The 24,928-nt window shown below is 42.3% G+C and overlaps 1 protein-coding gene across 1 annotated transcript; it reads left to right on the forward strand.

Annotated features, from left to right (window-relative positions):
• Positions 1 to 1,437: 1,437 nt before the first annotated feature.
• On the forward strand, positions 1,438 to 23,042 carry tmem144b (transmembrane protein 144b). The gene is made up of 12 exons (XM_033633709.2): positions 1,438 to 1,641; positions 1,745 to 1,921; positions 2,053 to 2,175; positions 6,142 to 6,241; positions 6,403 to 6,483; positions 7,959 to 8,037; positions 8,224 to 8,303; positions 15,701 to 15,819; positions 16,059 to 16,178; positions 19,419 to 19,516; positions 20,573 to 20,626; positions 22,419 to 23,042. Exons 1-12 carry the CDS (start codon positions 1,554 to 1,556, stop codon positions 22,500 to 22,502), a joined length of 1,203 nt encoding a protein of 400 aa, XP_033489600.1. The 5' UTR covers positions 1,438 to 1,553; the 3' UTR covers positions 22,503 to 23,042.
• Positions 23,043 to 24,928: the final 1,886 nt, after the last annotated feature.

Consider the following 24,928-nt stretch of genomic DNA (forward strand, 5'->3'; position numbering starts at 1 on the left):
AACTCGAGGAGAACTGGGACACTTTTTACTTTCATTTGAACCCCTCGAAAAATTAAAAATGAATAAAATAATGTATCCTTTCAATGTGTAATGGAAGGCTAAACAGTCAGGGGGGAATGGAGTGACCTTACTCTTCTTAAGTTAACTCTATGCAAAAGATGTGGAGTGTCTGCATGTTAAATTCTAGACATTGTGCCTTAGAAATATTTAAATGAAGAATAGGTCTGGGGTGAGAGGGAAGGGCTGTTGTGTCATATCAGGTATAAAGTATGTGCAACGTGTCTGCCCAACCCCGGAGGGTTTTTTTTCTCTCTCTCTCTCTTTTTGAAAACTTTAATAAAAAAAGAAAATAAATAGATGAAAATAAAAAGATGTGGAGTGTCAAATATGTTTTGTGCACCTGTGACATCCATCCCATTGCAGAGTTGATCGTCCCTGTGTGGTTTTAATGGGGGAAAAGTGGAGGCAATCTTTAAAATACATTTTTACATTGAACGTTAAAATTTAGAAAAGTAATTAGTGCCATAACCAAATTTAAAATGGCCGAATAAATCAGCTGAAAGACTCATAGTGTGTCTCAAATCGCGTACTTCTGTACTATATTTTAAGTGCATAAGTGTGTTCACACTGAGAAGTATGGAAAAATGCAGAGCACTATGAGTACCCGGATGGTGCACTCAAACCAGTCAAGAAGTTGAGTGTGGAACTATGGACACTTCTCGCCCTCAATGGTCACCATCTTGGCTACGTAGCTGAAAGGGAGGGACCACTTGTCAAACTGGAAATGGCGGCCGAGGACTGTGTGGCCGTGTTTGGTTTGAGACAACACTACCCTGTCGAAATTCTCGCACTATGCCAATGAGTACATAGTGCACATAGTATACTACATGGAAGTGTACTGACGGAAGTATGTGTTTTGAGACACCCCTGAAAGACGGAAAATGGTTTAGTCCACCCTGTACTGGAGCTGAGTGAGTGACTGCTCATGCTGCTGGAGCACCAACATATGCTTTCATGTCTTTCCCCAGGAGAGGGAATCAGGATTACAAAAAAGAAATGAAAGAGAGAAGCTGAAGAAAGCAAACCAACTTAAAAAAAATCTCAAAGGGTGCATGAGAGAGACGTGGATCAAGGAGGAAGGGTGGTGGCCCATAGAGAATGTTACTGCACAGAGCCCAGAATTTGGTGCTACGCCCCTGGCCATTACATCATTGCTGATTTATAAACACTGCAACATTTTTATTTATGAAAAATTGTACACAGGGCCACAAACTATTTCAGACAACAGACATGATGGAGGCCTTCATACTGAGGGTTTTTCCTCCATGCTGTCATATTCCCACTGCAGCCATCATGTGCCAGAGTGAGTGATTGTCATATTCCCACTGCAGCCATCATGTGCCAGAGTGAGTGATTGGTTAATTGGCAGCACCTGGCTGAGTGCCGCTCCTCACTGCTGCAGACACACACACACACACACACACACACACTGCCTCTGCTGTTTTTAACACTGTGCACCGGCTACATCTCAGAAACAAATATTTACTTTTAACATGCTTGAAGCTAAACACCCAGCTGTGCTTTTATTTGTTACATTATTGATGGTGAGCTGTCAGAGCACCGGACACGCTGCTGAACAAGGTAGGATGTGAACCATAATTGGGCTGAATGTAAGGAAGCCTGAAGGCTGGTGTGTTGTCTGTCCAAAATTCACAATCTGTAGTGTTTGTTTTTCGCTTTGAAGTTCTTCCAGATGCGAAAGGTGGCGAAAATGCTGAAGTGGTCAAGTTGGAAACATTTACATTTACCTTGAACTCGACCAATATGACTCAGTTCGCCTACGGAATAGCTGCAAATGTGGTTGTTATGCTGATGTATGGAAGCAATCTAGTTCCTGTCAAAAGGATAGAGACAGGAGATGGTAAGCATACAGTGCTTTCTTCACTAACATTTAACATTATTAAATATTTTCATTCAAAGGAGCTGATCATTTTAAGACTTTCATAGTATTTTGTAGGCCTCTATGTGAATTTGCCTGTGTTGTGTTTACAGGTATGTTTTTTCAGTGGGTATACTGTGCAGCCATATTCCTTGTATCTGTGGTTGGAGACTTGTTGCTACAGTCGCCCAAATTCTACCCGTTTGCGATGATTGGAGGTGTCATCTGGACTACAGGTACTGTCTCCTGCAAGCAACACTTTAAACCTTAAGTGTGGATGGACTGGGCAGTAGATGGACTTAAAGGGGAGCTACACCCATTTTCAAAATTCATACTATTTATTCCTGTGGTCTAAGACAGTCCAACAATGTTAGTTGCATGAACAACTCTTTTCCAAATTCAAAAACTAGACTAACTAGTGTCCATAGACAATGAATTGGCAAAGATGTTACAGATGACACTGAGAGCAGTCTGAGTATATGGGAACATTTTCTGTTTCAGAACAGAGAACACTACAATAGGATAAAGCTCATCTGGGTATAGAAGAGAAACAAACAATCTGTGGGTCCACAAATCAGGTTCCCATTTATTGTCTATGGAGCAGCTCCACATTTTATACTTAATGACATCACAATTTTAAGACTCACTTCTTTGAGAGAGAGCGTAGCTCCTGTTCACAAATATTGATTGAACTTTCCTAGGTCATGGAAATAACATCTTGGAAATCGTAATTTAGGAGGTGTTTCCCTCTTAAAGCGGCTCAAAGAGACTTCAGGTGTTTTCACATAAAGTCCTTTTTAAACATACTGAACTCAGTCCTCTTAAAGTGGACCAACAGAAAAGGGATTTGATACATTCGAATGAGGACACAGTTGTCTTTCTGGTCAACTTCAGCTCTGATATGGCCTCAGTCCTCTTTCTGTTCACACTATAGTCTATATATAATATTGACATAGTTTTGTTTTTACTTCGACTGCAGTGCGAGTGTTTCCGTGTGCTGTAGACTGTTGCCGTTTGATGTATACTTTATTCCACATCTGAAAACGTGCAGTATCTACCGTGGACCAAACTATTTTTCATCTTGTGTTCATGCAAGCAAAGAGCAAAGCGAACCTGGAGCGCTTTGTGTTCACAGAGCACAGCTTAGGTAAACCGCACCACGGACTTGAGGCAAAGCTCTGAGTTCAGTTTGCTTCAGAGGGGTCTGAGTTCTCTTGGGAGTGTTTACATATGCAGAAAAAAATTCTGAGTCACCACTCTGAGTCTGTTTAGAGGGCCGAAAAGAACCAAGTGTGAAAACACCCATCAAGACTCCATCTGCTGCAGTCCATCTTAAATTGATGGTGTTAATATGGGTCCTGTGAGAGAAGGCAAACTTTTGAGCACACTGACAGTGCGACACAATTTCATACTACATTCCACCTGCCAGTTTTTTTAGGTGCACCTAGCTAAAACAACAGTCCAGAAAGGTGTTTATGTTGTTAGCCTTCAATCTCACATGATGATAAAGCCTCTGTGGGCGAGGGCCAATGTTTCAGGCTGATCAGGTATAGCCTGCAGATAGCTGAGCCAAGACTTCTGCTGTGTGCCGGTTATTTTGGGTAATCTCAGCAAATAGTTACTGCAATTGAATGCAGAAAAGCTAATATAAAGCTAACATGTCGTCAGAGAGTAGTCAGTGGTTTTCACAATTGCTTTTCCTCTAATGCATTCCACCTCTTACTCGCCATATAAATATAAACACTGCTAGGACAGACTTTATTTGTCTCGGTGGGAAATTTGTCTTGGACTTAACAGTGTCTGCATTGTGAACAGTATGAGGTGAGGGCCTTAATAGATAGGGGACAAAAGAGTTTTTGAACTGGTTGCGCTTGCTTAGGGGGATTCTTTACCGTCTGTCCGAGGGGAGAACCTTATATTCAGGGTGGATAACATGGGTTGGATCTGAGATGATTTTCTGTGCTTGTTTAATTATGGTTTGTTGAAAAATATTTTGAAGACTGGTTGTCTTTACTAGTCTGTGAATTTGGGCCTTGGCCTGGACTGTCAAATTTCCAAACCATGCCGAAATCCCATAGCGCAGTAGACTTTCTACCACAGCATGATAGAAAAGGAGTTGCCCCTTGAGGTGCTCCAGTACTAATGGTTGTGAGTTCAGACAGAGTATTGTTCACTCTGACTTGCTGGGTGCGGTCAGTGAGGAATGAATGGCACCACCTGATGATGATTGGGTCGACACTGAGCTGATTTAGTGTATTGAGTAGTGTGTGTGGCTGCAAGGTATTGAATGCAGAGCTGAAATCAACAAACAATAGTATAGCATAGGTCTTTGGTTTCTCTAGGTGTGTAGTGACCATAGCTATTGATTGCATCATCAGTGTCTCTTTGTTGCTTGTATGCAAATTGATATGGGTCTAGCTGTGTGGATACCTCGGCTTTCAACCTCCTCGCAATCATTTCATCACAGTTGAGGTTAATGCAAGTGGTATGAAATCGTTACATTCTTTAAGACAGGGTTTTTTGGGCGAAGGCGTGATAACTGCTTTCTTCCAGATTGCTGGTGCAGTACTGGTGTCCACAGACCTCTGAAAGATGGGACACCAGGCAGGTGTTAATTCCTCTGCACATGCTTTCAACACAAATGCAGAGATGCCATCTGGTCCAGTGGCCTTACTAGCATTAACATTTTTAAAAACCTCTTTCACCTCTTTGGGGTCAGTTAAGAGCCCATCTACCCTATCAGTGGGATTGTTATCCAAAATACTGCCTCATTCTGCTGAGAAATTTTGTGTGTCAAACCTTTTATAAAAGCTGTTCCCATAATTTCAGAGTGTTCATATTTTGTAGATTGTCCTCAGTTGTCATCCTGTGTTGCTGCTTTGCCTCTTTCAGTCTCTGATTTAGCTCTGATTGTGCAGCTCTTAATATCAGTTGGTCATTGTTCTGAAATGCTGATTTCTTTCTGTTAATACACTCTTTGATCTCGTCTTTTTTTGGATCACAGAGTCGATGCAGAAATGAATATAGTCAGTAGTCATCTGTCCCTCCTCAGAGAATGTGCCCCACTCTGTACATAAGAAATGCTGTCATCTGACCAAACATTGACAGATTTAACCAGAGGCTCGCTGCTCTTAAGAGCTGTTCTATATGTAGGTATCAGATATATGACCACAAATGAAAATTAGAACACTTCAGATATGACAATCTTGTCTGCAAAGATTTGCAGAATCTGTTTGTAGAGATTAATTTTGCCTTTAGCAGATTTAGCATTCAGAATCATAAATACCTTTAATGGTCCCTGAGTGGAAATTATGATTCGTTACAGTTGATGTAAAGAACAGAATTACAAGAAGCCAGAATAAGAATATGAAATAGATGGATGTAAAGATAAAGCAATAAAATAGAAATGAAAATGTGCATTAAAAATGAAATTAAATGTGAATTATGCTGCAGTGTTTAACACTAGTACTTAAAATATTAAACATATTTAAAAATTAAGTATATATCATGACTGTGCTGAGGCTGCAAGTGTGGAATTTTAACAAGAACAGAATGAGAGTTAACATAGAAATATGTGCATTGCATGTTGAATAAATATATACATTTATGGGGTGTTGGTGAGAATAAAGTGGTATACTGAAAAAACACTGTATAAGCATCAGGGTTATCTTGTGCAGGCATAGAGAATTGTTGAAATAGTCCATAAATGGCTGCCACACATTATAAAATTTAAAATGAATTTACTGACACTGAGAATGTACTTTGAATGCCAATAAGGTGCCAGAGAGCATATAAAAAGTACCACAAAAGAGCATTTTATGAATCTAAAAAAATTTTTTTAAAAAGTAAAAGGCTAGGGACGGACCCCCTGTCAGAGGTCCAGGCTAAGCTCTGAATGCCCTCAATCCTAGACAGATCCTCGCATACACCTGGCCTGTGTGGGCTGCTGCGACTGGATTTGCATCTTGGCAAAGATGAGCGAGGAAGAGGTTGAAGGTTGAAAGCAGGTGATTAATTTATACCGATAGAAATAATTCATGTTTATTAAATGGCTCCTGGCCTCAGGTCAGTTTGCAAAAGTGTTCCAGAGGCAAAACAAGATGAGCATCTCTGCTGTGTGAATCACCAGCTTCAAGTGGGCAAAACCCATCTGTGTATAAAACATGCATGCTGCTAACACCTTTCTCTCGTATCATGTACAGGGAATATAACAGTCATTCCAATTGTTAGAGCGATTGGCATGGGGCTGGGGAGTTTACTTTGGGGCTCTTCGACGTTGTTGATGGGCTGGGCCAGTTCAAGGTGAGTCAGATAAATTAGTTTTCTGTCTTATGGTATATTTTATAGATGAAATCAACTGTAATTGAGTTGGTCGGCCTTGTAATGGAGATGTCACCCCAAGGTTTAATCTCGCAATATAATCAAATGAACCACAGTATCCGAGTACTGACTGTCTCTCACAGGTTTGGCTGGTTTGGGATCGATGCTCAGGATGTTTCCAAGCCAATACTGAATTACTGTGGAGCTGGGTTGTGTCTGCTCAGGTAAGCTGTAACCTTGGAAGTAAAGTCTCCACCTTGTTATCGGTTATCGTCAGTTACATTCCACAGAAACTGCTCTTCTCAGGGTCTCCAATGACATCATGATGGCCTCCGATGCCGGTAAATCCACTATCCTGGTTCTGCTTGATCTCAGTGCAGCCTTTGACACTGCTGATCACCACAGACAGGCTGAGGGACAGGGTAGGAATCTCAGGGACCGCTCTTCATTGGTTTAAATCCTATCTGTCTGATCGATCCTTTTCTGTGGCTGTTGGCCCTCATAAATCAGAGTTTGCCCCCTTTTCTTGCGGGGTGCCCCAAGGTTCAGTGCTTGGGCCTATCCTCTTTACGCTATACATGCTCCCTCTCAGAGATGTCATCAGCAATTTTGAAGGTATCTCATACCATATGTATGCAGATGACCTCCAGTTATATTTTTCTTTTAACCCTGATAGGACCGATGGAATTGACTCACTGTACGATTGTATGAATGTAATTAAGGACTGGATGTCTTCTAACTCCCTTCAGTTGAACGCAGCTAAAACTGAGATTTTAATTATTGCACCTGATGCCTCAGCATCCAAAGTGGCCAGCTGCTTAGGGTCCCTCAGTGCAAATGTGCGCCCCAAGTTGAGAAACCTTGGGGTCACATTTGATCAGGCCATACTCTTCGATGACCACATCAAAACTGTCACTCGCTCCTGCTTTTTCCACCTCAAAAACATTTCCAACCTCAGATCCATGTTAACTTATTCCGAGCTAGAAATGATCATCCATGCTTTTATTTCCTCACGTCTGGATTACTGTAATTCTCTTTTCACCTGTCTCAATAAAACTTCATTAGACCGCCTCCAACTAGTCCAGAACGCTGCCGCCAGGCTTCTGTCCAGATCTCATAAGTTCACTCACATCACTCCAGTCCTGGCATCCCTGCACTGGCTCCCTGTTAATTTCAGGATCCAGCACAAGATTCTAACCATCACTTACAGAGCCCTCCATGGTCAAGCACCTGCATACTTGACGGATCTGGTGTCCTTTCACTGTCCTGTCAGGTCACTGTGGTCCGCTGAAGGCCACCTACTTACTGTCCCTCACACAAGATTAAAGACGAAAGGTGATAGAGCCTTTAAGGCTGTTGCACCGAAATGGTGGAATGCACTACCTCATGAGCTGAGAGCAGCCTCTTCCATGGACATTTTTAAAAAGCAGTTAAAAACACATCTGTTTAGGCTTGTGTTCCATTAACTGTCCATTGTATCATCTCTGTATTTCGCTGCACTTTACTTTTTATTTGTTTTTTGTTTTTTTTTTTTTTATTTCTTTGTGAGTCCTCTCTGTGAGAAGTGCTATATAAATAAAATTTACTTACTTTACTTACTTACTTGTTGCCAGTGCAATAGTTACACAGCTGGGAGAGGAACGAGAAAAATAAACAGTGGTAGTGTCTTATTTCGATGTGACTTTTGTGTTTGCTGTAGCGGCCTGATCTTTTTCTTTGTGAAGACGGACGTGGAACTGCATCCTGAATCTGAATCGATTCCATTACTTCTCGACAGGGTGAGTACATCGATTGGATGTGGTTTAGGATATAAAGGTACCGCGTTTCTCTCAAGGACGATCAATTTCAAAGCCACTCGGTTTCTGAGTGATTTGTAATGACTTTGTCTCGTGTGTCTTTTGTGTGATGGTGTCATTGTTTTGAGAGACAACGTGACTTCATTAGGATGCTGTTCCTTTCTGCAGAGAACAAACTCGAGCAGCTATAGAACGGGATTCTCAGAGTTCTGGATAGATGCTATCAGGCCGAAGACCAGGCGGCTGATGTGAGCTCCCCTCATTAACACTCATTGAGCTGTGTACACAAATATGTTGCTTGCAAGCTAAAACACAGACAAAGGAATGTTTCTGAAACATTGATTTTGAATAAAATGGCAATGGAAACTTTTCTCAAGGTTAGAGCAAGTATAAATTCACATACTTAACATGAAGCTATTCACCTTATTTTTCACAGAAACACGAAGGCAAAACAGAACGCAGCCAGCTTCCAGTTTTTTGTGTGTATATATATATATATATATATATATATATATATATATATATATATATATATATATATATATATATATATATATATATATATATATATATATATATATATATATATATATATATATATAAAATCACAAGCACATTTTTCACGTCACTATATCACTGTTTAGACTAATCTGATGTTTGTAAAGTCTATAAACACAATGACTGAACAAACATTACTATTTCTGTGTGTGTAATTAATAAGATGGTTATCGTAGATTAGCTGGGCTAACCGTTAGCTGTTAGCCGTTAGCAGTGTCTGTAATAACTCAATAAACGGTCCGTGAAAAAAATATTTTTTCCAGCGGGTGTCTTAGTTACAACATGATTGAGCTAACTGGAGTAGTTTCATGTCGTATCCGACAAGGGGAGGCTTTTAACGGATGACATCCTGATGTTAGCTTTGCTGCTAGTGTTAGCTGTCCCATTCTACCTCCCCCGGGAATTCTCAACATTAATCATCACAGCAGTGTACATACCTCCCAGTGCAAATACCAAGGAGGCCCTGTGTGTTCTCTACAATGCCATCAGCAACCTGCAAACCACTCACCCGGAGGGTGTTTTCGTCGTGGCAGGAGACTTTAATCAGGCCAACATGAAGACTGTCCTCCCTAATTTCTACCAGCATGTGGACTTTGCTACCAGGGGGGCCAACACATTGGACTTGGTATACACCAACATAAAGAAGGCTTTCAGAGCAGCCCCCCGCCCCCACCTTGGCTCCTCAGACCACCTCTCTGTTATATTGATACCAGCATACAAGCCCCTGCTCACCAGAGGTAAGCCCAACCTGAAGCAAGTGAAAGTGTGGCCTGAAGGAGCTATGTCGGCGCTGCAGGACTGCTTTGAGAGTACTGACTGGGACATGTTCAAAGAAGCTGCAACTGACAATGATCATATAGACATGAAGGAGTATGCGTCAACTGTGTGTGAGTACATCCTGAAGTGCGCAGAAGATGTCGCTGTCACCAAAACTGTCATAACCAGAGCCAATGACAAACCATGGATGACCAAGGAGGTAAGAGCAGCGCTGAGGGAGCGAGATATCGCCTTTAGATCTGGCGACGCGGGGGCTCTCAGTGAGACAAAAGCCAACCTGAACCGCTCCATCAAAGCGCACCCAAGGCCAGCAGATCCATGTGTTTTTTTCCAGGACTCAGGTAACACCAGACATCTGTGGCAGGGCATCCAGTCCATCACAGGTTACAAGGCCACCCCCTCCCCCTGTCAGGACAACATCAGCTTCCTCAACGAACTGAATCAGTTCTTCGGACGGTTTGAGGAATTAAATACCACCCCTGCAAGGAAAGCTGTCCCTCACCCCGACGAGCAGGCACTCAGACTTGAAACAGTGGATGTGCGGAGGACCCTGAGAAAAATCAACGCACGGAAGGCAGCAGGCCCTGATAATATTCCAGGACGGGTCGTCAGAGAATGTGCCGACCAGCTGGCCTGTGTCCTCACCGACATCTTTAACACCTCGTTGATGCAGGCTGTTGTACTGTCATGTTTCAAGGCTGCCACCATCATTCCAGTGCCTAAGAAATCCAACATCACTAACCTGAACGACCTCCGCCCTGTAGCACTGACCCCCTTCATTATGAAGTGCTTCGAGAAGGTAGTGAAGGATCACATCATCTCCAAACTCCCACCATCACCTGACCCATTCTAGTTTGCGTACCAGCCGAACCGTTCCACGGAGGATGCCATCTCCTTTGCCTTCCATCTGAGCCTGGAACACCTGGAGGATAAAAACACCCATGTGCGGATGCTGTTTCTGGATTTCAGCTCAGCATTCAATACAATCATCCCTCAGCACCTGGTGTGCAAACTGGGTCACTTGGGCCTCGGCACCCCCCTATGCAACTGGCTACTGGACTTCCTCACCAGCAGAACCCAGTCTGTACGTGTGAACAATAACATCTCCAGCGTCATCTCCCTGAACACCGGTTCCCCCCAGGGCTGTGTTCTCAGCCCCCTGCTGTTCACCCTGATGACACATGACTGTCATCCCAGATTCAGTACTAACCACTTCCTGAAGTTTGCAGACGACACAACCATTGTGGGCCTCATCCAGGGTGACAACGAACTGGCCTACAGGGATGAGGTAAAACATCTGGTGAACTGGTGTAAAGTCAACAACCTGATCCTCAGTGTTGACAAGACAAAGGAGATCATTGTTGACTTTAGGAAATCTCGGCCCAGTCATACACCACTCCTCATCAACGACACTGCGGTGGAGGTTGTCAGTAGCACAAAGTTCCTGGGAGTGCAAATCAGCAACAAACTAACCTGGTCCCTCAACACCACCTCCCTGGCGAAAAAGGCACAGCAGCGCTTGCACTTCTGCGCCGGATGAGCAGAGCCTCCCTCCCCCCTCCCATCCTGACTACATTCTATAGAGGCACCATCGAGAGTCTGCTGACCAGTCGCATCTCTGTCTGGTCTGGGGCTTGTAAGGCCTCTGACTGGAAGTCTCTGCAGAGAGTGGTGAGGACAGCGGAGAAAATCATCGGGTCCCCGCTCCCCTCTATCCAGGACATTGGGCATAAGCGCTGCCTGACCAGAGCCCAACGCATCTCCTCTGACCCCACCCACCCCCACCATGGACTGTTCTCCATGCTGACCTCTGGCAGGAGGTTCGGCAGCATCCGTAGCAGGACGTCCAAATTCAGAGACAGTTTCTTTCCCCTGGCTGTAAGACTATTGAACACTCACATACAATAATAAACACGCATCTATGGACTGAAACAGATCCCCCCTCCCCCCAACTGCCCACCCTCCATGGGATCCTCACTGGACTATAACATGCTGCTACTTCTGATAGTGCAATATCATATCACTAGGTCACTTTATTCTCACATTGTACTGTGATGCACTGTAATTTTAACTACTTGAAATTTTAACTTTTTTTTAAGTCATACTAGTGTTTTATATTTTATTTTATTGTATGTTATATAATTTATGCGTCTACTCAGGAGCCAAAGTAACAAAATCTCGTTTAATATGTGCACCGATGGTGTAACTGTTAAATGACAATAAAGCAGTCTGTCAGCTGCAGCCACTGATGCTTTCTAGACATTGTGATTTCCCAAAACTGAATAAATACCACACATAGCAACACAAAACTGCTTTGCTAGCTCAATCATGTTGTAACGGCTGGATGGTTGATGCGTACATGCTGATTCGGGTGCTATCAGAGCCGATTCACGCATCACTATGGCTTAATGATCAACTCAGTCAATAAAAACAAGCCGTCCTGTGTTCGGAGTGTATGTCGCTGACAGAAAGAAAGAAAAGGGAAAAAAAGATAGAAAAGCAGCGTACACCTCACATTTATTTCTCACTGTTGCGCACACGTTTGGCTGGCATGTAGAGGCACCGTCTGTGTGTCGAGGGTGCGAGCCGCAGCTTCAGCTGCTCAGGTAGAGAGGCTGTGTAGCCCGGTGTGTGTTTTCGCTGATTCGGTTCTGCAGGTTCTCTGCTGGTACACTGGAGACGGGGATCAAGCAGTTTGTCTCACTCTGGATAGATTGTGCTTTTTTGGTTCATAGTTTTTGATTGATGTGCGATTTATTCACGTTTAAAGGGAATTATTTTTACCGGCAATTACCGAATAACGGAAACGTGGGCAGAGTTATCTATAAAAAATACACAGACAAACTAACTAACTGATTGACTAACATAAACAACTGAAAATTGAAAAAAATTAGCTTGCACCGTTAGCTCCAGTAAGGGAAAGCATGAGGGAAAGCAGCTGACCGGAAGTCACACACAAAAACACGGAAGTTGATCACTATTTACTTTCGTGTTTGAAAATAAGGTGGATAGGCTCTCACCAGAGGTCATAGTTAATCAAGCAGCAAATCAGGCTGATTTCAGACCTGATTACCCCTCCTAATAATCTTCAGCAAAGCCTCCCTTATTGATGATTATAAAACTCATCTAGCAGGATCTTCCTGAGATGTGAGCTATGTTCAGAGTGTTTTCTTTTTACATCCCACAATCTCCTCAAGAGTCCATCCTGACTACACCAACGTCACCTCTCTCAGTGACAGCTTAAAGGCTCCGAACTGTAGTTGGGAACACACTGGCTTATTAACATTTAATTGGTAACTAGCTTCTAGCAGTCCAGTCCGCTCTGCTGAGGGAAGGATGGCGATGCGTTCGGGTGCCGTTCACCAACAATGGCTTTATTGCAGTCTTCACCGCAAAGCAATAAACATGGCCTTTTCATGAGGTTAAACAGCAGCCCTGAGCCTATCTAGAGAGGCAATTCTGCTGACTATAATCACTCTTTGCCATCTGCCGTCTTCATGACACCCCGAGAGAGCTGCTTCTCTCCCCACGCTACGAAGTACACATTACACACACTCACAGGTTACTCACTAGGGGGTAAGGAAAAAGAGTGAGCCCGTAACAACGATTTCAAATATTAAACATGTTCAGCATTTACGACCCGATACCCTGTAATGAAGGGGGAACCTCAAAGCGGATCATTGTCGGTACCACAGGTCTCAGGAGACATGTTTATCTGCAGCCAAATTCAGTTTGGAGCCTACATGGCATGCTCCTACAAAACTCGCCCATCAGTACAGGACAAACCCACCAGTATGACAGTTATTTTAAACCAACACAACGTTTTGGTAAATAAATGAGAAATGTAGCAATAATCCACTTTATACAACATATTTAACTTCTAATATGATGTAAGCTTTACTTTAATCCAAACTTTAACCAGCTCTCTCTTAACCTAACACTTCATAGCTAGCTAAATGTTAACGTGGCATTTTCTAAAGGGCCTCTGCTTCCAGTGTTGGGCAATAGTGTCACTACAAATGGATGTTACTGACTTAACTACATTTCTCAGTAGCATGGTGGCAACGTCACTACTTTGTGAGTCAAATAGCTTTTCAGTAGCAAAGTTAATTAATTGACATTGATATATTTTTGAATTCTGTTTTTGAATTACTGACAGAGCCAGATATCCTACTGAAAGAGAAATGCATCAAGCAGGAAGAGGAGAGAGAAAGAAGAGAGCAATTGGTTGATTGATGATTTCATTTTATTGGAGGACAATGTCACCAATACTTAAATAAAAATAGAGTTTTAATGTAAGTCTGTTGATTTATAATCAGTACAGCCTCTGGTCAAATTGTTAATTTTTAACAAGGGGGATGCAATGTAGCTTTGATTTTTTTGCGTGCACGCATCATCAAATATGACAGCACAGATGTGCAAAATTAATCAAGATAAAGAAAAATATCATGACCTATACCTGCTGCCTTTAAAAAACACAAATAATGCAGTAGTATTGCTATTGCAGTACAGACAAAAACATTTTAGAGCATAAATAAGAGTAGTTCTGAAATAGCTGTGAAAATTAATCTTAGAGTCACTCTTATCCTATAGACATTTCCATTTGCTTGGTTTCTCCCTGTCCCTTATCTATCTATTGCTATAATATAGATAATAAATGTGCAAAGCAAAATTTAGAAATAGAATTAGGAATAGTAGTGGTGACATAGCTGTGGAAATTGATCACTTTTGTGCTCTAGATATTTTCTCTCAGCCAGTTATAATCTCTCCTGTGAAGACCCTGCATGATCATCCTTGCTAGCCTCTGGTCCACTGTCTCGTCCCTGACCCTGCTCTTTCTATTGTGGCAATAAAGATTAAAAACATATGTGCAAAGCAATAGTGAGCACAAGTTCTTATTAAGGAGGAGTGGGTTTATTCCTAGCATGAAACTAGTTAGCAAGTGATTTAACATAGGTAACAATAACATTAGTGTTCTTGTTAACTAGCTTAACTTGATATATTGGCATCTATTAATTAGTCATCATTTAGCTAACATTATCTACATGCAACAGCATTACTCAACTTACACGGTTTGTTTGGAAGAAACTGTGCAAGGTTTTTTGCTTCTTGCTGGCTGGTTTGCTGCACATAGTTAACACAGAGGCACTGTCCAGCAGCACATGTCTGTGTGATTGATTCAGATCACAACATGAAAGCCTGTGTCTGCGGCCTGGCGCTGCCTACACATGGTGCGTTTAACGACAGCTCGGAAAAACACGTTACCACATGTTAAAAAGGAATTGAACAGTGGTAACATCTGTAAAAAGTGCGGGGGACGGAGGGCACAGATACAGGAAGTGCGGGGGACATGTCCCCTGTGTCCCCCCCCTCAAATTACGTCCGTGCCTGCACACGCAGATTCTAGATTAACGAGGGGGATGCTTTTTGGTCAATTTTCTAACAAAGGGGATGGCATCCCCCCTCAATTCGACCACTGAGTACAACTGAACATTTTTTGACTGCCTATTTGTTTGGCTGATAGTTTTTCTTATCACTGAGATAATGCTGATTTGACAAAATAAAAAAAGTAGTAAAAGTAGCCTCTCTGGGGATAGCTTCAATGTAGTGAAGCTTTATTTTGGTATAGAGTAACTGGTAGCTCAGCTCACACTTCCAAGTAGCTCGCCCAACACTGTCTGCTTCTGGACCAGGGGTCAAAGGGAGCTGCTCATGGACTGACATATATGTAGGTATGGTGGGTGAGTTGTGTAGTTGGTTGGCGAGTCACGTAGCTGCTCCAGCTGGAGCTATACCTACATGGATCTCAGAGGGTTTTAATGCAATATCATATGGGATTCAACTCAGAATTTTATTGCTACTCACCAGCTGGTGCTGTAAGATGTACAGTCCATGTTCAGGCCGTCTCCATGACTTCATCCTTCATCTCTTTATGAATTTTGTAAAAAATAGTGCATCGACCACCATGTTTGTTTACTCTAAAGTCATGTTTGATCGCAGAAGATTTGTAGGATCTATAGTTACATTTGCAGCAGCAGAACAATACCAAGAGCAGGGGCCAATGAAAACATCCATGAAATGAAGGAGTCACATGGCAGAAATCATTAAATACATGCAAAAAAAGGCTACAAACATATTGATGTGCAAGCGAGTATACGCCTACATGTCCCAGTGCTACATACACATTGGTGTTTAAAAATCAATTTTGTATGCAATGGTTTTAAAATTTCATTTTACAAATTCCCCAGTGTGTCAGAAGAGGTTTAAAGTCCATCCATCATGCAGTTTCTGAGTGTCGTTATCTTTGCAGTGGCTGCCTGCTTGCTGTTCTGTCGGGTCTGCTGTACGGGACATCATTTGCACCCGTCTTCTACATAAAGAGCCATTCATCATGCCTTGACAGCATGTTCCATGGAGCCAGTGTCTATGGTATGCCTTCACTTTTACCATTAAGCTACAATTGATATATCTTGTAGAAGAAGGAAAAGTCAGGTTTAATATCAGGTTATCTCTAAAGTCGGTGTCAGTGGAGCAGCTCAAGGATTAATAAAATTCTTTCCTTTGTATCACTTCAGCTCTTCAACTTTGATATTGGTAACAATATTAGAGCAAAGAAATGCAATTGATTATAGCAAATTTAACAAATGATTCTTGTAACTTCTTCACAGACCTCGACTATGTTCACGCACAGTGCTCTGGTATCTTTGTTGCAAGCACAGTGTACTTTGCCATCTACTGCGCTGCCATGAACAACAGGCCCAGAATCTACTCCAGAGTCATCCTGCCAGGTAACACACACTTATCCTTGAAGTCATTCATTTAAAGTTAAACTGCTTTACACTGAGATATCACTGTAGAAGCTACTTGCAGCTACTAAGATGTTTAACCCTGACCTGGTTGACACACTTGCTTCTGTTGATGCCACAGCTTCTCTTGGTTGTGTTGTGCTCAGATAATGAGCTGCAGGCTCCAGCTGCAGAACAATCATTGTATTTATTCATACCAGTATGCACAAGGTTGAATAAGTGTAGATTTCTTCATTTTTCATTTAAAACCGAACACACAGCTTTCAGCATGTTGAACACTGTTCTGTGCCACAGCATTCAGAAACCATTGCCCTTCCTGGGTCAAACACCTGACGGCAACATTGTCCTTCAAATCTTTGTTCACTAAACTCAAGTACTAACATAGCGCTACCCAGTATACACACATGGAAAATACAATTAATGTCTGGTAAGTGAAATGACACATTTGGCTCTTACAACCACTTTTCTAGGTGCACCAGCGCAGTCTACTGCATTCAGTACTGATGACGCCGTCAGTTACGTGTTTATTCAACTCTATTTTTTGGGCCATTTCACCCTAAAGGCCCCTACATAGTCAGTCATAATAGTGGTTTTCAACCTAAGCAGTCGGGATCCCTGAAGAATCCCCTAAATCAGTCTGATAGGTCAAGATCACTGAAAAAATATTCCTCTAACCTGTCCTGAAAGCCTTATTTTTCTTATGACAAGTGAAACTAGAATGAGTGCCCCATAGTTGTATATCTCCACCACCCATTTGACTTTGCATGTTTTGTCTATACTCATACACCCATCAGCCAAAACATTAAAATCACTGGTGGGTGAAGTGAATAACATTGATCATCTTGTTACAGTGTAATATTCTGCTGGGAAACCTTGGATCCTATGCATTCATGTGGATGCTACTTGAAGTGCTCCACCCACCTGAGTACCGTTGCAGACAAAGTAAACCCCCTTATGGCAACAGCACTGGTCGATGGCAGTGGCCCCCCAGCACAACAATGCACCAAGCCACACCACAAAAACTGCTCAGGAATGACTTCAGGAATGGGACAAAGAGCTCAAGGCATTAACTTGGCCTTCAAATACTCCAGATCCCAATCTGATCGAACATCTGAGGAATGTGCCTTTACCCCAGAGGTACCCCCGATCCATGGTAGGTCCTCCTTGGACCGGACTTGGCTCTGACCTGTCAAGGCATGGACACAGGACCTCTGTAGGGCGTCCTTTGGTGCCTGGCATCAGGGCGTTACATTAGATCTCTTGAGTCCTGTGGGTTGTGAGGTGGGGTAACAGTACACCTTACAAATGTTTGATCAGATCAGGATCCAAGGAATTTGGAGGCCAGGTCGATGCCTTGAGCTCTTTGTCTCATTCCTTGGACCATTCCTGAGCTGTTTTTGTGGTGTGGCATGGCATATTGTCGTGTTGGGGGCACCATTGTGGATGGAGTGTGTCAGGTGGCATCCACATGAATGTCAGAGCCCAAGGTTTCCCAATAGAACATTGCATTGTAACAAGATGATCAATATTGTTCACTGCACCTGTCAGTGGTTTTAATGATTTGGCTGATCAGTGTATGTAGCCATGACGGATGACAACACTTCAAATTTGGATGTTGCTGCCAGGAAGTGATAAATTCTAAAACCTGGATGCTTCACACACACCTTGAACCCGGCAGCACAGAATATGTATACAGTGAGCACAGTTCCAAGATTAGTGTCACCAATTCAGTATCTGACCTGATGTCTCCCCTTCTGGGTTATGTTTTTAAACTCAAGAATGAATTCTTGAGTTAGGCCCAAAACATGTTTTGTGAGGTCGTTGAGTACAAGTGGACGTTTGTGCCAAATTTGAAGAAACTCCCTCAAGGCATTCATGAGAATGAGACAAACATGAGGTCACAGTGACGATGTTTTGAGTCCAGGTTATCCTTATAATATATAATATAATATGATATAATAAAATATATAGAATACTGTAATTGCAAAGTGTTTATTTTATTTTATTTTATTAACAATACAATCAACATATGCACATTCTCACACAGCTGCTGTACCTTGTGATTAGGGATTGCAGGCCATAAGCCACAAAGGTTTGGAGGTTTGGACCCCATAACACAGGGGTGCTGTTGATACAGGTTAATGCAAGTCAGCTTCATTTATTCATACAGCCCATTATCACAAATTTGTCTCAAGGGGCTTTAAACACGTCCTCATAAACCATGAGCTGCTGCCACAAAACTGGCACCTGGCCTTTCACACACAGACTCTAAAGCCCACGAGTCCTGGCTACGGTGTGGCACCATTTTCCACCAGCTAATTTATTTTTCCGAGCCACTAAACTGTCCCGCACCAGGGGCCACCAGAATGTCTATTAATAGCTTCAGCTTGACTCCGACCAGGACAGGAAAAAGAGAATGACATGCAGCAGCTTCCTTTGCCAAGCTGCATGTGCAAACACATCCACTCAGGGGATGGTTGGATGTGTTGATTCAGGGAAATGTACTGGGGGCAAACACGTCACTTCAGCCCAAAAGCTGCCACGCAGTGTGGGCTTTGAGTTCAGATCCATCCTTTGGTTTACAGCTTGTTGTGGGACCTTAATTTCATAGCATGACGGGAAGCTTGATCACCCTGTCCACACATTTCCTCACTAAAATCTTCAATTTGTCATCCAGTTACCAACTCCTGCAGCTGTTTAATGTGTACATGTAAACTTTTAAATGCCTTTAGTTTTCTTAAATATATGTAACTTTACTGTTATGCCCAGTCTAGGGGTGTCTAAGAAACAAATGACCATAAGCTTACCTCCCTAACTGAATAAACAGGAGAAAAGGTGTGAGGAACAAACTGACAGTCCACCCCTACTATTCAACAGTCTTTAACACAATAATGATCCACTACAATAACACAACAATGTGTGGCCTGTTGGGAGAGGAGGAAGGTGAGGAATGCCTGCTAGCTCGCCAGAAACCGCCATCTTGGCCCTTTAAAAGCCAAACGCCCTCGGCTGCAGCCAATCAGGAACCAGGACCTAACCCATCCGGCAATCACCGCCGGGCTGTGGCACACACCTATTTACATACACAAAACAGAACACACAGAGAGAACACATGCAGGAAAAACACAACTTACATAAATTACGACAACAGTCGTAACACTACTGTAAACCTTTTATCTGCTGTGTATTTGAGACACTCTCTTGTCTCCTTTTGCTCATCAGGCCTTTTTTCTGGAATGATGTGGGCACTGGGCACATACAGCTGGTTCCTGGCCAATAACTACCTGAGTGCAGTCATCACCTTTCCCATTGTCACCGCAGTAAGTACAGCTGAGTGGCCCGGGGAATGGAAATACTATCCACTTGCCATCATTTGGACTAAGCAGTGTTTCACCACTGACAGAGAAAATTGCGATTTTTGTTCAGTAGATGTACAAACACTTATTTTAAAGCCTTTTTGAGATTTCAATTATGTTTAATGTCAGCTGACATGTCAGCATTCCTGTATACTCTGATGAAGTTCATGAGGGAAACTCAGATGTCCAGCTACAAACCTAAGCATGACAGGAAAACCTATGGAGTGTACATAGTTTTTTGTTTTAAATCCCAGAAGAGAGTGACTGCTCAGTGAATGCCACGGCAATCTGCACACTATGTTCTGACATTTTGGTTGCCTAATTGTCGTAGCAAAAATGTCAAAAGGACAAAAAGAAGCAGTATTAGTATTCATTCTCTGGGGATTGCAGAAGTCGAGCCATAGTTTTCAATACAAGTTTCATGGAGAAAGGTGTTGGTCAAGGGGAAAATTTGACTCCAGTGAAAAGTGGCAGGGGTCATCAATAGTTTTTCTCTGAGATCAATTTAAGTCAGTTCAGCAAGACTGAGATTTGGATAAATGAACCTGCTGTTCTTGGGCCTCGATGCGTCAAAACCAGCACCATCCTGCATCTCATGATGTTTTTTTTTTTATGTTTTGAAATACCCTGTCAACAGAAAACTTGTAGTTTACTTCAGTCAAGTACTGCTAGTCATTAAGTGTAATGACTAATAGGTCCCTGTTAGAGCTTTAGATGTGTGTATTGCTCTTGTGAGGGATTAGAATAACAAGCCAAATACAGTCCCATGTTAACACCGGCCCAATTAAATTTATTGGACAAGCTGAAGGAAAAAGATTGATCCATAATGCTTGTTAGTCGATATCTGACAGTGTGTTAATTATCAGTGAATGCACTTTGGCATGTATGTGTATATGCAGCATAACTGAAATAAACTCACATTCACACAGTGTTTCATTTTTGGCTCATGGAGCCTGTGCTTACTGCAAATGTAAGAAATAAAAATGTGATTTTTAAAAATGTTTGGTTTCTTCTCTGTAGGGATACGGTCTGGTTGCAGGGCTGTGGGGATCCTTGGTGTTCAAAGAGATCAAGGTAAGGATAACAACACTGTGATCAATAATCTACACTGTCTACTCTTTTGGTTGTAAATTAGCTCTAATACATGCCGGACTCACTTAGTAAGTGTACAGCCACACAGTTAACTAAAGAGAACATGACCTCGTCCTCAGTAACCTCAGTAAATGTTTCCTGGTGAAAATGCTGTCCAGCTAAATCTGAAATGGAGATGCTTGATGATGAAACATATGGTGGCCAACTCGGGCAAATGTGGTACAATGGCCTAAAACTTTTCAATGAAGAGAAATGTGGTGCAGCTTCAAAAACGATGACTATTCTAAATCACATGGAAATCCAAAACAAATGGAAACCAACCCGGTCTCATTCTGAAGTTGTTGAATACCAACAAAAAAAGCCATCCTTTCACTTCAGCATGATATACAGCCAGGTGTCGTCAGTGTGTAACGACGCCCGACAGCATCAGGAAGGAACACAGCCAGACAACAACATAAGATAAGGAAGCGAGGAGTCCGAGAAGGGCGGGTCAAACAGTCACCAATTGCTTCCTGTTTCAATCTAAAGCCAAACCCTGTTATTTTTTTCTAAACATAACCACATGCTTTTGTTGTTGAAGGGAAAAAAAAGTCAATTCGCATTGTTGCACCAAAGTAGTACATTTATTTTGAAAGAGACTGTATGCAAACTATACATTTCCTGCCAAAACAAAAGTGTAATTTGAAAAGACACAGTGCATGTAACAGGCAGAATTGACTCAGTGTCCTAGAACATCAAAAACAGACGCACCCAGGCTACTTCGCTCGTCATATGTTGACGTGGAAAGTCCACAACCAGGCGGCGATATGTGATGAATGAGTGAGAATGTGTTGTGGAAATGTGCTGCAAATGAAAAATTGGGCTGCAGAAAGCCAAAACAATTATATAAACAACAAACATGCTGCAAATACAGAAATAAAGCAATGTCAAAAAAAACACAATCCCCAGCAACAAAAGCAACAGAACAACACTACACATTCAGTCAATACAACAGAAGTTCTCCAGGCCTCTCAGGGGAGCGCTAAGTGGAACAGCTTGATTTTTCGACCAGACAAGAGTGTGTTGTTTTTTTGAAATGGAAAGAAACGAAGAGTCAAGAAGACATGAAAAGGTACGTATTATTTCTTATATTTGGCTTTGACGTTTACAGTCTTATTAAAAGGATTTACGTAGCTAGTGTTAGCATGATGCTACTTAGCACTGCCCTGCAGGCCTGTAGAACTTCTGTCGTGTTAACTGCATGTGCAACGTTTCTCTGTTGCATATCTTTAGGGGTTTGACTGTTTCGGACTGTATCCGCAGCATCTGCTGTTATGTTCTGCATTTTTTAATTTACAGCATGTTTCCGTGTTGTTTTGCATTTTTGTATGGCACTGTGTCTGAAGCTGCAGCACATTCGTCCAAATGGAAAGGTTTTGGCATTGCAGCACGTTTGCCCTTGTCGGCTGCCTTGAATTCTTTATTCAGGATCCCGATTAGTCATAACCGCAGTAACGACCTCTCTTCCTGGGGTCCACGAAAAATGCAGAAGCAAGACAAGTTATTAAATTATGACATCGTAGACAATTTACAACATAGACAAATTTAAATAAAACCCAAACAAAAGACAGCAGTAGTTATCTCACATTTACTGTTATCTCATCAGTAGATCATAAAAGCAAACCAGTAGAGCCGATAACTAGGCTCATGAATTCAATTTCCACTTAAAAAAAGAACACAGTAGAAACCAAACATTTTGAGTCTAGCTGACGTTAAACACCTGTTTCTCCCTCAGGGGGTGGGCAACTGCTTAATCTTCTTCTTGGCCTCCTGTGTGGTGGTGACCGGCTCCTTGCTCACCGCCATCTCAAAGCTCTAAACGTGCAGAAGACTGCTGAGTGAAAACATCTAGTGATTATGATTATATACCAGCATTTACCCAGAAAATAACGTCCGTGGTTTTATGAAACTCTTTGAACCCCCATTAAAATAAACCACAATGCATGATGGTTGAGCTGAATGTAAAGCTTTCTTTGTTGGATTTGGAAAGTATTATTTTGAACCAGCAGGGTTGTTCTCTGAGCTAACATTTGGTGGCAGTGTCCTACAGGAATGACCCTCGTGCTTTCTGGTTGGTTCAAAGAGGGAATTTGCTGTTGAAGTATGTGTTTGTTGTTTAAAATGTGTTTCTGTCAAATAAGTGTTGTCACCTTTTGTGTTTTGTTCAGTTGCTACTCACAAAATGCCCACACAACGTTCACACATCGCTCACAAGCTAATGGTTGTTTTAAAGAGATTGTAAGATAAAGCACATTTCTATTTATTACTGACATGGTGATGTTTTTTTTTGTTCTTTTTTGGACAGCATGACAATATGAGTCACTTTACACATCCTGCTATTAAACATGTATAATGTACTGACTCATGACCTCGTGCTCCTTGAAACATTATATGTTGACTTGCTTCATATAGAAATCTGGCATAGCTCACAGCTCAGCTTTGATTGATTTGGATGCTGTTCATGGGAGAACTGATGAAAGCACCGAGCTGACAGAAGCATCCTCCCTGAAGAAATGTGGGGTTAATTAAATCAAGAAGCAGGCAGAGAGGGGTGTGTTACTGAGGTTATATGAGACACAAGTGGGACTAGGTGTAGAAAAAAACTGACATGATGCTCTCATGATGTTCAGTTAGCATTGCAAACCTGCGTTTTGGACTCAGTCTTGAGGAACGCAGATCTGAATTATTAAAAGGAAGCACTGCTTATGTCGCCTATAACCCAGGTTTATTTTAAATTTATTACATCCATCAATCCATCCGTTGATTTTCAACGGCTTATCTGGGTCTGGGTCACGGGAGCAGCAGGCTAAGTGAAGCACTCCTCATCAACGCTTTCCAGCTCCTCCTGGGCTATCCCGAGGCATTCCCATGCAAGACGAAATACATAATCCCTCCAGGAGGCACCCAGGAGGCATCCTGATCAGATGCCCAAATCACCTCAACTGACCCCTTTCGACACGAAGGAGCAGCGGGGAGCTCCCTCCGGATGGCTGAGCTCCATACCCTATCTCTGAGGTTGAGCCCTGCCACCCTCCAGGGAAACTCATTTTGGCCGCTTGTATTCAGCTGCTTTGCCTTCTGGCTCAGCTCCCTCTTCACCAGGACAGTCCAGCTCAGCACTCACATCACTGCAGACCAATCGTCAAATGTCATGCTCCAGCCTACCCTCGCTTGTGAATAATTTACTACAGTTGAGGCCATACAAAGGTCAGATTTATGTCATTGAAAAGCCACTCAGAATTTGAATATTTCAGACTTTAATGTGTAAGTCTCAGAGAAGACAGCAATACAAAGCAATGCACTCAGCTTAAATAAATATTGTTTGTTCTGGATAGTGTCCAATGGCTGAAACCAGTGAAGAATTAAAGGAGTACTTCTACCATTTTTTGCCATGTTTGTATCATAACAATGTGTATAGTATTTGTAAGTGAACTGTGGTGAACTTCCCTCCATCCTATCAGCGCCCACATCTCCCTGCTCATCTCCAAGCTCAAATTGATGGATGACATGCTTCTCAAAATCCGGTCAAATTGTAATACTAGGCAATGCTTATCAAATATAAACCAAGATTCTGTTACCGTGTTGACTATTTCTCATCTAAAATATCTTCAGAAACGTATTTAGTGCCCTGTTTGGCTGTAATATGAGAGTTTGTGAACAGGAAGTGGCCGCCATACTGTGTCCTGTCTTGTAATAAGTGGAGGTTATTATGTCAAACGGGAGGTGCATTATGTCACCTACCAGTGGGAGCGTTTGATGTGGTGCTGTGCATTCTGGTAGTTGTAGGTTTTCTACCTCTTGAACAAAAACAAACGTCACAGTCATTTTCCTCTGCTTTCTCTGGTCATGTAGCACCAATTACAAAAGTATTTGCATCTTTATCCTGCATTGTTTTATGAAAAAACAATCTTTCCAGCAGTGAAATACTACTTTAGGATGACGAGAGTTTTCTGTGTAATAATAGCTTTTATTTATATAGCGCCTTTCAAGAGACCCAAGGATGCTTAACAAACAAAACAAGACAGAGCAAGATAAACAGACTAGCTGCCAAAGGCCTGTGTGAATCAGTGTCTCTTCAGCGCAGACTTGAAAGTGTCCAGAGATGGAACATGGCAAATCTCCATAGGGAGACAGTTCCAGAGGGTGGGGGCTGCCACACTGAAGGCTCTATCCCCGAAGGAGGTCCGCCTATTGGTGCGGGGGATGGAGAGGAGGCCTGAGTCAGAGGGTATGCTGGTGGAGAAG

Source organism: Epinephelus lanceolatus, chromosome 7 (genome assembly GCF_041903045.1).
Source record: "Epinephelus lanceolatus isolate andai-2023 chromosome 7, ASM4190304v1, whole genome shotgun sequence".
NCBI classification, from domain to species: Eukaryota; Metazoa; Chordata; class Actinopteri; order Perciformes; family Serranidae; genus Epinephelus; species Epinephelus lanceolatus.

Bases quoted from the DNA above. Each gene is read 5' to 3' on its own strand.
- tmem144b (XM_033633709.2), top strand. From the start codon at position 1,554: ATGCTTGAAGCTAAACACCCAGCTGTGCTTTTATTTGTTACATTATTG. The intron at 6,484-7,958 runs GTAAGCTGTAAC...TGTTTGCTGTAG, and splicing joins GCTGGGTTGTGTCTGCTCAG to CGGCCTGATCTTTTTCTTTG. The intron at 20,627-22,418 runs GTAAGGATAACA...TTTCTCCCTCAG, and splicing joins TGGTGTTCAAAGAGATCAAG to GGGGTGGGCAACTGCTTAAT.